The following is a 13,604-nucleotide window of genomic DNA, read 5'->3' as shown; positions in this document are numbered from 1 at the left end:
AGCATTTTGTTATAACATGTACTTTTTGTACCTTGAGAAGCATTTCTTCTTGTGAAGAGGTTTATATTTATCTGTCTATATATATGAAGAGCTCATCCTAGGAACATATCATTTATAAGAAAAATGTACTTATGGTAAGAGTAATATTTTTAGAGCAAGGTGATAAAACAAGATATCTAGGAGGTGTAATGCAAGCCTAGTGTCATAACCTTATATTTCATATGATAAATATAAATATAAATATATTCAAATATATTATCCTAAACAGTAGCAACCATATTTAATAAATCATAAAAGGATTCAGATTCATTTATACATGTCTCTCAAGTCATTCCATGAAACAAACATCTACACATGTCCAACTGTTCATGATTTAGTAAGACATGGAAGGAAGCTACATATCAACCATGTTATCATACAATTTGACAACTTCTAATAAGGAACATCAAGTGTACAAGAAAGCAGCATATAACATAGCATAACATATCACTACAACAACTTGTCTACATTCATGTTCAATATTCATCACCCCATCTAGTGGAATTGTCGAGATAATCATTGTGAGAATAACTTCAATATCAGAATAACAAACCATGGAATCCTTTGAGTTATGGATTCCTAAAATAAAGATATTAACAAATGAAAAATCATACATCTAAAAATGATTAGGAACAACTAAATATATTTTCTATTCATCTACTGATTAAAAGACTAATCATTAAAATTATCCTACCACTTACAAATGGATAAGACTGTATTTAGAAATGGATAAAGATATTACAAGTTTTATAATCGATAAATTACCCCTTTAGAAATGGTAAGATTCAAACCATTATAAATGATGGTATTAAATGTGATCATCCTAGGGGGAATCAAAGGAGATAGGAGGAAGGTATTTTATCTTTAAGTTGAGGAATAAGACGGGGATAATAAACACACATTAATCAAACACAAACTCCCCATCTTATTGGGTTTTCAACCAGTCATGAATGATACTAATCACGGTTCACATAGACCAGTTTTAAAATGATTAATGCAGACCACAATGATAATCGTGCCAAACAAGCAGACAGATCCACACTGAAGGTGCTGACGGTTTAAGTAGGAGATATAAATAAGAATGGTAGCCATGGGGAGAAAAACAGTTGCTTATGAGAAAATACATTCCACATGTCAGAAAGTGCACACTCAAGAAGACTCAGCGGCAGAATTGCATTCATGTGGCAATAACATATAAGGGAAGTACACAGAATAAACGACGACCACTGAGAAAGCAGCGATCAATAACAAGGAATGTCAACAGTGTTAGGAATAAATTCATTTCAGTCAGTACTATATACGATGCCAAACATTCCTTCAAACATTGTTGAAATTTTATTATATCTTGCAAGTCGATGGTAATTAGTAATTACAATAAGAGAGACAAAGATATATAAGATAGAGTCAACAACATAGACAACAAAACAAGCAATCAACAACATGCCGGCAAGAGCATTGTCAAAAATATTAAAATTTCATTCATATTAATAAATTGAGAGGAAGCGACCACAAAATCTGTCATGGAACAATTTGTAGTTATAGTGGTGATTAGAGGAATGATCAAATTGCAGAAGACAAGAAATATAATCAAATCAACATTTAGTACAGTTTGCATATATAAGTTCGAAGGAAGAAATTTTTAGCAATAAGAGGAAAACACATGGCGATGGCTAAGGAGGTAAGATTGATAACATCTACATCCATTACAGAGGCAAAGCAGTGATAAGAAGAAAGTAGTGTGAATGTAACAACAACCCTTTTAATAACATATATTATAAAGTGATCAGGCCAAGAAGTACATTACCAATACTTTATTACTTCTGTAACAATAAACTACTAAACTAATCAGAGGTTTAGGAGTAAACATAGAGAATATTTGGAAGAAATGAGGACTAAATAGCTAGAGGGTAAAAGAGCCACTAAAAGGTATATAGAGGAATATGAATAATGATGGATAAGAATATTATAGTTCTTATAAAGACCAAGTTAATCTTGGTAGAGGGCATCCATTATAAATGTTGACTCAGAAATTAGAGGACATTTGTTTTGAATGTCAAATTTCTTTAAAGGAGAACTCAGAGAGTAAAGGGCGTTCTATATGAATGTCGAGATTCGGAATTGGAATCCAAGGAGGGATTCATTGTGATTGTGAATTTCTAGAAACTATATATATATATATATATATATATTGTAGTTGTTAATCATATGCATATGTTAGAGACTGAAGACTTAGCTAGAGGTGGGATATCTACCAAGTAATGGTTGTTAATGAGTATACTCATTATTAGAGATTCCAGAGGCCTTAGGGAGACGTTCTTCATATGATGGTTGCCTAATCGAGAATTATTCTTACTAGAGGGTTAGGTAAATCCAAGAAGAATTCCTTCAAAGGATTATGTGGGTTAGTAAGGGGTAGTATATGATTAATAGTTGATTATATTGACATTTACAACATGTGTTAGGTTTTCGATCCCATTATTCCATATATATTTATCATGTACTAACAGTTTGTTGCATGGTTGTCCCAAACATTTGTTAAGAACCACTCCTATGATTGATGCGAAATATGTTATTTAAAATTTATACCTTATTGTAGCTTAAGTGATGCAAGATGGTTCCACTCACTCTTCATAATTCTATAAATACGTCATTGTTCTTTGTAAACTCGTGTCATACAAAATCTATGAAAAGTTCAATATTCTCATAGGCATGACAGGTTAGTGTCAAAGAAGGCACATACATTTTCCCCTATCTCCATCTAATTCCACTTAGGCTTCCTAGATATACATACATACAGGTGCAGATACATTTATAGATATAGATGTGTAATGTGTGTGATATACATTTATATGTGTATGTAATATGTGTGTGATATACATGCACATGTATACATATATACATGCATATGTATACATGTGTTTGATATGTATACACAATGTAAAATGATGACCTCTAGACAACAAGATATGAGAGTAGGAAATGTTTACAAATCTATTAATCCAATTTGATTTCAAAGAGATTTCTCCAAATTGGGATTGATAGAAGACTAGGGAGGATATCTCACCTTCAAAACTACAATTTCCCAATGAATTTCAATGAGGAATTATGAAAAAAAATTAATTCAAAAGCTTATCGATGATTTGGTTGCTCACTCAATGCCAATATATGTATGATGTCCAAGGAAAATCAGAATAAGTTAGTCAGCTACCTAAGAATGATGGTACAATATGAAACTGAGATAGGCCCGCACCAAGGAAGAGTAGCACATAAATGCACCACCCAAATTGCCTCTGCTCCCCTCCCCTTGCAACACCTAATAGCTCATGGGGAACAATATGAGCTATAAGGGTGAATTAAGAATTGGTCCCATTTAAGCAAGGTACATAACAATCTCTCTTTTTTGGAATTGATTGCCCACATGCAATTTCAGATTAGGATGCTCCAAACTCTGCTCAATCTCCTATGTGGTGTCATTAATCAGCAAGTCCTTCTACATGACAAGATACTCCTTGATTATATGAGCCTCCTATCTTTGAAGTTTATAACCTCAACAGGATGACTATTCAAAGTTTTGGAAGAGACCAAGCACTATGTACCCCATACCATGTCATCATGCTAACATTTAGCCAAAAGTACTCTAGGCCCTCCACTAGAATTCCTTGCAAACCATCTTTTTCATCCACCTCATATGCGAATTTCAAACACTTAAAGATGTGGGTGTACTTGTCAAGAGTCTGCATCCATTGGATACCCAAAATGATGTTTGTATCACCCAAGTCCCCCACAAGGAAATCGTCTGTGACTATGTAGTTGCAATTGGTGATGCTCATCTAGGGCACCATGTGCAAGGTAGAAGGTGACCTCCTACAACCTTTGCACCAAATCCCTCATGTTCTACTATTTGCAATCATCTCTAGGCCACTAAGAAGGCCTTGATGAAATTGAAAATGGCACCCTATCAAGCATGACCATGATTTGTTGCCCTTTTAGTATGCTACATACTTGAAATGTGTTACATTGTGGGAAATTGAATAAGGAAGGAAACGTACCTCCCATCCGTATGATTATGGCTATCTTCTCCACATGGGGTGACTTCTTACTATGCTCCTCTAATTCCTCAACTATGTGGTCTTTCTTCTCACTGCTTGATAGAATCTTGATGTAATGAATCTTCCCTATGCCAAGGTGTTTGCAGTCGGGCTCTCATGGTTCCTTGGTGTCTAAAACAAATCTTCCTTCTTAGGTCTTGTCGGGTTGCACCATCCATTGCAGTCCTCTTAGGCCAATCCTCAGGAAATAGTTTCTTGCTTTTTTTCCTTCTATGGAATTGGTGCCCTAGAAAGAGTTTGATTCTTGGAGGTAGATGTGCCCATATCATGAGTCTTCTTGATTTGTTGTGGTAGTGTTATGGCTAAGGGCCTTGACCCAACCACTCAAAGGATCCATCAAATCATCCACTTAAAGAGATATCAACCTTCTCTTTGATATGTCAATCAGCAAGACTGAAAGCCTCTAGAACTCAGTGATATAGCTATCCACTGAGCCTCCTTTCCTCAGTTGTGCTTAATCCTTGAACTTGAGCTCAGGATCCTTCCTCAAATCTGTTAGTGAGTCTTTTTGTGAAATTGACATAGGATGTTGTTTGATCATATCCCAATGCTACCATTATGTGGTGCCACCACTTGTGAGCAATCCCATCGAGGTGTAATGTTGTGTACTTGATTGCTTCGTTTTTGGGCATTGGATTGAGTTGAAAACACGTGTTTGCCTTCTTCACCCAAGGGTGTCCTATTGATCTTCCAGATCCATCGAAGGTGAGGCTCCATCGAAGGTGAGGCTTAGCTTGCCTTTCTTCCACCTCAAATCATTATTATATTCCCCATTATCCTTGGTGGCAACTGTCTCATCCTTAGATCCATGTAGTCCTTGAGGGACACGTCTGGTTTCAATCCTCCATCGAGAAAATCCTACTTGAATTGTTATTGTACTCTACGAATGAAGGGTATGATGCTCTTGTTTCTCAATTCTTGGTGGAATGGTGGGCATAAGGGGTTTGGCATTGGTGGTGAGGTATTGATGAATGTGGGTCCTCCAGTTGACTGAATTATCACCATGGTGGTTGTTCTCCCATTGTTGGCACCATTATTTCTTGTCTCCATCCTTCAAACGAGTGATGTCATCAGCTGTCCTTTGTTGTTCTCTTGCCAGTTTGCCCAAAATGACTAGAATATTTGGCTAAGAATCTCCCATTCTATCTAGTGAGCCCTTTGATAGACTATATATTCTTCTCTCTTTCCACTCATCAACATTAACTTAACATGCTGATGTGTTCATGGCTCTGATTCCACTGTAAATCTCAAGTATGAAATAATAAGAAAAACATGCTTGGAAGGAAATAACCACCAATCTTATATTAAAATAAACATGTATACAATTGAGAACAATAATGTACCTTGGCCTTCAAACGATGATCTGTGTTGACAAGTGCAAAAGGATCCATGATATTCGGATTGAAGAGAGCATTCAAGATGTATGTCTGATCCTCTGATCACCATTGTCCTCTGATTGCTGATGGAATGTGGAATGTCTCTTGATCCCAACCAATGATCGACACTAATGTGTGCTAAATTAGATGATGTTGTTACTACATGTGTATTTTGGTGAAGATGTGCTGAAGTAAATGATGCTCTAAATGAAGGTCAAGGACGTGCGCTGCATAAGGAGACCAAAAAAGTGTCCTATATTTTTCTTAGAGGATCCTACCCGCTGTCACATATGCCACTGTATTGTTGGTTATGATTTGCACGACATTCTTTGTCCTCACCTCCACCACAACTTGATCTAACATTAGAGCTAAAGTTTCAGATGTCTTTACCTTGTCAGAGGCATCCAAGAATTTCAAAAAGACCACTTGATCCTTACAAGAAACTAAAAAATTGATGATGGTTCGACTTTCCATTTGTCCATTCATTTGAAAGAATGGTGCAGTCAAATTGTTTTCATTATAATTTTTGTTCCTCTACCACATCTTTGGCCCTAGTAGCTGCATTTTTTGGCAAACGTTAAGTACACAATTTCAAATAAAAAAAAAATTATATGCAACAAAAATGAGTAAACCTGTAAAACATTTAAAAATTAAAACACGTGAACTAACCTCCCACTCAAGTCTGTAGGGGAAGGTGCCTCATAGCCCTTTCCTGCCACAACAATTCTCTTCAAAAAATTCAGCCTATAGGGACTTGTTGCAACATTGAAGGGTATATTGTTGAAATACTAGAAATTGGCACATTGAATGTTAACTTGCCGATGCACATCATGGCTCCACCCAATAGTCTCCAATGATGATTGTGTTCCAAGCGTGTTTTGTGCACAAAAAACCATCTAAGATGATCGTGGAATATGTGGTGATGGTTTACTAGCAGAAGTGATGCCCAAGGGGATGGTAGATTAGCAGATATGTGGGCCATGAAGAGAGCCCACTACTCCCTTAAGTGTTGTTGCTTCTTCAAGGTTGACTAGGATACACAACCACAACCCACTTTGTTTCATTATGGTCATGTTTTTTTAGCAAAATCTAGACTAAATGAGATATAGTAGGATACCTTGAGATTCAAAAATGGTTGCCTTCATGGTTGATTTTGCCCTTTCCCTTTGCAGTTTTTCCTCTTCTTGGGGAGCGAGTGAGACATTCATCTCTCTTTATTTCTTTTGTGTTGTTTTCACAAGCCCTTGTGTCATGTTTTGTGATCCCTCCAAGGTGGTATTTCAAACGAGATATACCTCTAATTATTTTTTTCACATTTTATGTATATCATTGTATTATATTCGAGTCCTTCAAAGCAATATTTCCAAGCCTTATCTCTAGCCCCTTTAGGACATGTGCCTACATATTCAGATGGACATGCGTCTACTAGGGCACTGGCAAACCCTACAACTGATCCATTTGTGGAGCTATCACTATTTGTCATTTTCATGAAATATCAACTTGCACATACAAATTGAAGGCACAAATATATACTATATTTTAATAAATAAATTAGCAAACAAACTAAATTAGTTTGAATCTTTAAATAATATTAAATAGTTGAAACATGAAAGGAAAAGACAAAAAAGGTGTTAGGGTTTGAAATTTTTAAGAAAATATGAATAATTGAGAAATTATGAAAAAAATTGCAAAAATTGCTAAAAAAGTTGGCATTAGATCTTTATCATTATGCTCTAAAGAAATTTAGAGTACATTGGAAATGCTATTATAGAGTTTGTATAAAATAGATGCATCAAAAAACAAAATGATTTTGAAAACTTGTGAATCTGAATTCACTGGAAAAATTTCTTTGAATCCGCTTGACATCCACAACAAATAGCTTTAAAATGCTGCAAATCATGCTCTTTCTCCTTGAAAGCCCTTTTTTCCTCTATAAACACCAATTTGGAAACACAAAAATGTGAAATGCCTCTTTTTGGGTCATTAGTCCCTATAAGCGGACAATGGCCGATATGTTTTTTAAATATCGCCAATATTTCGGTGATAACTTCATGTTGTCTCAGTGATAAGTTTGGAACTTTGTAGAAATAAGTGACGTATTTTCGTGCGGTGTTGAACTTATCATGATAAGTTTACTTATCAGCACTGTTTTAATTGATGCTAAGAATATTATCCGCAGCAATGAAAAGGTTTACAGCAAACAACTTCAAAACAATATGGATTGATATCATGAATATGATAATTACAAATTCTTTTATTTTCTGACAATTTTTGTTTTCTGTTTCCCTTTCATAAGGTCTTGTTCATCTTGCACTAGTACAATACTCCTTTATGATCCTAAATTAGCATATTGACAACACATACATTATTGATGAAACCAGTATTAGATAAAGTTTAAACATTCTATTTTGCTACCTTGCACTTAATATTTTGCTTTTATTTTTCAATATCTCTCGTTTGGAAGAAGATTTCTTATTTCAATTTACAAAGGTTTTAGTGATGCTTGTGTGCTTTGCAAGCTACTGATTTTGTAGGATATGAAATGTTTAGAATTCGTTTTGCAAGCTTTAGGCATTTTGATTGGAAAGATTTACAATTCAGTTGACATCATTTTGTCTACTATATTATTCCAGATGCACAATTAATCCAGGAGAAAATGAAGCACTAGTTCGATATGCCCTAGATAAATACAGATTCCTTGCGTTAGAACCACAGGTATGGTTAGGGATGAGAAATTTCTTTAAGCTCATTTTTTTCTTGTATTCTTATCTATTAATTAAAATCTAATTATGTTCCAAGCAGTATCAGTTGCTTTGTATGTATAGTATATAGCTATGGAGAGGTATATACCTTCTTTTAATGAATTCGACTCACACTTAGTTGTTTAGGAAAATAATTTGTTTTGTCAAATTGAGTTAAAAATAGTAAAATCATTTTTAAATACATTCCACCTCTCCACAGCTAGGACAAGAAATTGTTTGATTACAAGTTTCTTCACCTAATATGAGTTGGAAAAGAAAAGTAACCTAGTAAATAGTAGAAAAATTCAAAAATGAAAATAACTATTTGATGAGCTGCATAGCTTGCCTTTAACATTTCAATCTAGTATGCATTTTAATTTTTTTATAATGAGAGAATGATGATACCAAACAATTTATCCAAGCAGTCAAAAGAATGACATTTGCAGTGTTCCTCATCATGCAAAATCTCATTTGTGCATGCTCTATGTAAAGAATCTGCCCTTTTTGTACACTTTTTTCCCCTTTTCCCACTCACTGTATTTGGTCAAATAGTTTGTTGACAATCTGATTTCTGAGTTTTCTAAGTTGATTGAGATGACAGTTGCTTGGGGTTTATAACAAGTTTGACATGTCATTGAATAGAGCATACACTGTATGTAGCAAGTAAGTTTCAATGCATACTAATTAAATAACACAATGATATAACACTGCAGTTTCAATACATATATAAACTGTGTTCTTTCCATTGGTAAATTGAAGTTTCAGCAGTAACAGATAGCTCAGATTTAAATTTGTATTGCAATAACGATGTCAATGCTCAGATCTACATTCCAAAATGGATCACCCAGAATGATTTTCTGATGGAATACAGCAATATTAATCTGCAGACCTTAAACATTACTTACAGGCTATGTACGGCACTTCTCTTGTTGATAACCAGCAGTGGCAGCTATGTACATTGTAAACCATCTCAGACTTGTGTGACATTAATTCCTAAGCATAATAAGACTGCACAGCATGATCCAAGGAGTGTACTTGCTGTGTCTAGCTCTTACTTGAACAGTATGGCTCAGACTGACTTAGAATGGCTTTCTACAGCAGCGTGGCTGCTTGAATCTCACTATGTATTTAAGAGGTTGATCTCCTAGCAGCTCATAAACAGACCCAATAACTCACACTCCAATTCAAATTCCAACCTCGAATTTGAACCCTTTTGTGACAACTATATCATTTGAAAATGAAAGAAATAGGTATCTCTGTCAAATTATTTCACCTTGAAGCTCTTCTCCTGATTGTATCTTGCAACAACGAAAAGAATGGCATAGAGGGATTTTGTCCTCCAAGCCCTTGAGAGAAAATCTCCACAATTTCACCAAATTCATATCATATCCAAGCATGCTGAAAGAGAGCTCTTCAATCTCTTTTATAACACTTTCTAAGATCTCATTACTCACCTTGTCAATGTGGGATAAATGAAATCACCCTTTTTGTCGTTTCCTATTTCTTTTGGATTTTTGCTTTTATCACTCCTATTTAATTGCAATTGCTTTTTTCCTTAATATTTCCCATACCATTTAACATGATCTTCCTTTTTAACATGATTTTCGTTCAAGTCCCTTAACATTTTTTATGTCTCTAATGTATGATAAATTAAAAGAGACCATTTAATTTAATTATTTCCCACAAACTATGGACGATGCATTAATAAAGTTAAATAATTAAAGTTATCTCTATAAAATAACTTTGTTGATGCACAATAAATCATATCAATGACAAATAAAACTTCTCGATTTTAAACAATTATCATCGACATGTCATTGCCACAGGATGTCCAGTCATGCCCAGGAAAATAGTGAGTATGCCCAAAACTACCTCAAAACCCCTCAGAGTGATCTGTAACTAAAACTGCCTAGGTCAAATGGCCTCAAAGTTCCTTAAGTGTTTTGGTTAGCCTACGAGACCATGGGGAAATCAGCTAACAACCATATCATACAATTAATGCTAGAAAGGGGACATTACACTCTAAACCAAAACTACAAATGCATTCTATAGATTGAGATGCTCATGACAAAATGGTGTTGAAGCATGGCTATTCACTGCCTTGCACAATATATTACCTAATCTCCAGATTGAAAGATCGCAAAGATACATGTTAATTTGCTATGATCAGGTCCTAATCTAGCTAGAGATGCTGGAATAATGTGCAAGTAGTACATTCGTTCAATTTCACTTTTGTCAGTGCCTAACAACATTCATATGTTGGATAGAAGATGTATTGTGATAATTTGTATATAAGCCTGAAGTAATCTAATCAGCACCATCACTTAGACTTAGATGATATATTATAGACTTGATTAAAGAAATTAACTATTGTGTACAACTTCTTCACACATGCCCCTCTAATGTCTATGCATGTGATTATATTGAAAGGAGGGGAGTTTAGGGTGTGGGGTGGGTTAGTGTAACACTATCTTTTACCTTTTCAACTTAGTAATCACAATAACATCAATTGCATAATAACCTTAGATACCAATTCTCTCCCAAAACATCTGGATGCTTATGTAGATGCATTCTGGTGCTCTGGTGCTTTTGGATGCTCGGATGTGCCTAGGAGATGCATGCTGAGCCTATGAATGCTTGCAGAGGTGTTGTGAGCACCTCCACAAGCATCCATAGACCCAAGATGCGCTTCCTGTGCATTTCTAGGGAGCATCTGGACCCTTAAGGTAATAAGAATTTAGTCTAAGCCACTAACTCATCAGACAAAATTCTGCAATGAACAAAAAATGAAAGAAAGCATGATAAACCATTTCACAGTTATCAACCACCGAATAGACAAATAAAGACAAATCAAATCGGTAAACTTAATGACTTTAACCTAAAATTAATTGATTCTCTAGGCAAAACTTAAAACCCACATTGAATACTTTATCTATTAGATTGGATGGTTATTGAATATAGACATTTTTTTTATCATGAGACACTTACCCACGTGCTCATATATAAACAAGTTCTTTAGGTCCAATATCAAGTTGGCCCACCTAAATTAGGGAAACATTGCATCACACAAATTAAATGTATCAAATAGTTTTGTTCAATTTGTATATTTAGGTTAGTGAAGTTTAAAGTTGAACTATCAACGGTGAAGAGTCATACTATGTAGTGGTTTATTTTTATATATTTCTTTCATCTTTTCATATATATATTAAAAATGTAAATGCATAGATTCATCCAAAATCCAAAAAAAAAACAAAATTCACACATCTACATCCGCATCAACATCGATAACTTAAATAATAACCATAATAAGAAAAACAAATGATTTGCGGAAACCCGTAGGACAGAAGACCATGAAGAAATATTGCTCATATCAAACTCTTGTAAAACTTTGTATACACCAACCCCATCAATTTGTAGGCACCAGTGTACTAAAGAAAGCAATCCCCACAATTTATAGGCTTCAAAACTACATCTTCCTCTTCATCTTTAGACCAGTCTCTTCAATAGCGTTGGCTTCTGATTTGACATACTTTAAACTATCTAGTAAAATGAACAAATATGTCTAGGGCTTAGCTAACTCCCATAATCAACACACCGAATCAAAAACTAGGACCAACTAAAGAGACAATTTTGTCCTCTTCTCTTTGAACGCTGCAGAATTCAGGTGAGTAAACCTAGGAGTAGCATCTTCACTTTATAACATCATGTCAACTCTAATCCTAACAAAGAAGATAAGGATCTCATATCTTTTGTACTTGTGCAAAATAATAGAAATGTAACAGCTAATCACATGCTCTATTAACCCACAAGCTAAGTGAAGGTTTACTTTCAAGCTCTAATACATAAAGTAAAAATGATTTTGATTATTTTGATTTAACTGTGAAAGCATGAAAATCTTGCTTGACCACAACAAACTAACCAATGTCTTATCCCAATTATGTCAACAGAGTCAAATCACATGCTACGAATCTTTAGATCCATTCATTTACCTTGTAAATGATATATTTGTCAATTACTTTGAACCTTATATAATCCACTCTTGAATCCCTATGATCCCATCAATTTAAATCAAGCATTTACTCAATCCATTGAACTGAAAGCAATATGTAAAATGACATACAATTTTAATGAAATTGCAACTAAAATTGTGAGTACTTTGCTCAAAATAATTAGAAAACCGCACAGTACTTGAGATAGAGACAAGATTCAAAACAAAGTATTCCTATGAAAATCTTTGTATTAATTCCTTTGAAATTCATACATCCAAATATGTAATCAAATCTTTATGACACAAAATAGAGAACGACATTACCACATTCTTTTGTTTTCTCCTGATTATCAAAGTACAAGCAAAAACTATCAGACTCGAACATAGAAAGGACTGAAAAAATATGACATGTATTCATCAATTGAAAATTCGGACCCTCTTTCCAAGTCTTGGAAATCCTTTTATAGAGAAGGATTGCAACAAGCTTCAGACATTGCAAAGGGACAGATGTCAAACTTTTATTTGACACAACTTGAACCACAAAAAAATACAATTAGCTGGAAGGAAAAACATGCATGCAATTAGTCACTTTTGAGGAGCTGATGTTGACACTTTTATACCCATGACTAGATCAGATCTTTACTCAATCTATTGCTGTGGTGGGTCCTCAGAAGATGACTCATCTATGACTCTGTATTTTTGGACCCACTCCTCATACTTTACCGATACAATCTTCTAGATATTCTTAACTAAAATTCTGACATATGTGGTTAACTGCTTCAATAATCTTTTCTAATGCCTTGGTTTGCCAGCTTTGAAATTGTTTTACATTTTTATTTTCATCCAATATAGGTGGTAACATTGTATCTTTTTGTTGAGTAACATGGATCGTTTTCTGCAAATGTACTAACATTGCCATTGTAATTGATATGTTCCAAATGCAAATTTGAATCTCATATAAATATGAGATGAATCATCATTTAATTAATAATAGTATATTAACAAAAATAATAATATGTATAACAATATATATTATATACAATAATATATATCATTTAACATGGATACGTATTTATAGGAAATGATGATTTACCAATAACAATAATGTGTCTTAGATCGAATAAGTCTAACTGAAGCTACAACCTTAACACTCCCTCTTAGCTAGGGAGGATTTTTAGAACACATTATGCTCTCAAGTATATGACAAGATATCATTTCAGTAAGATATTCTTGGAATGGCATATTTAAGGATATCAACATAAATCCATCAACTTAGATGTTATCTTTCAATATAATCCGAAGTATGATTCAACAAGAAATATCAATCATATGATATTCATCATACGTATAT

The 13,604-nt window shown here is 34.3% G+C and overlaps 1 protein-coding gene across 3 annotated transcripts in view; it reads left to right on the top strand.

The window, feature by feature from the left end:
- The window catches only part of LOC149578640 (NOL1/NOP2/sun family protein), a 193,613-nt gene that overhangs the window by 98,593 nt on the left and 81,416 nt on the right, over positions 1 to 13,604 (top strand). For all 3 annotated transcript variants that reach the window (XM_089830592.1, XM_089830599.1, XM_089830602.1), the window contains one exon: positions 8,158 to 8,239. In XM_089830592.1, the coding sequence (XP_089686718.1) occupies positions 8,158 to 8,239 (82 nt within the window). The remainder of the gene's footprint in view (positions 1 to 8,157; positions 8,240 to 13,604) is intronic.

This window comes from Cupressus sempervirens, chromosome 1, assembly GCF_028749045.1.
Source record: "Cupressus sempervirens isolate cs-2001-9-10 chromosome 1, ASM2874904v1, whole genome shotgun sequence".
Classification (NCBI taxonomy): Eukaryota; Viridiplantae; Streptophyta; class Pinopsida; order Cupressales; family Cupressaceae; genus Cupressus; species Cupressus sempervirens.
The sequence above is the reverse complement of the archived record's forward strand: the minus strand, read 5'-3'. Positions and strand labels throughout refer to the sequence as shown.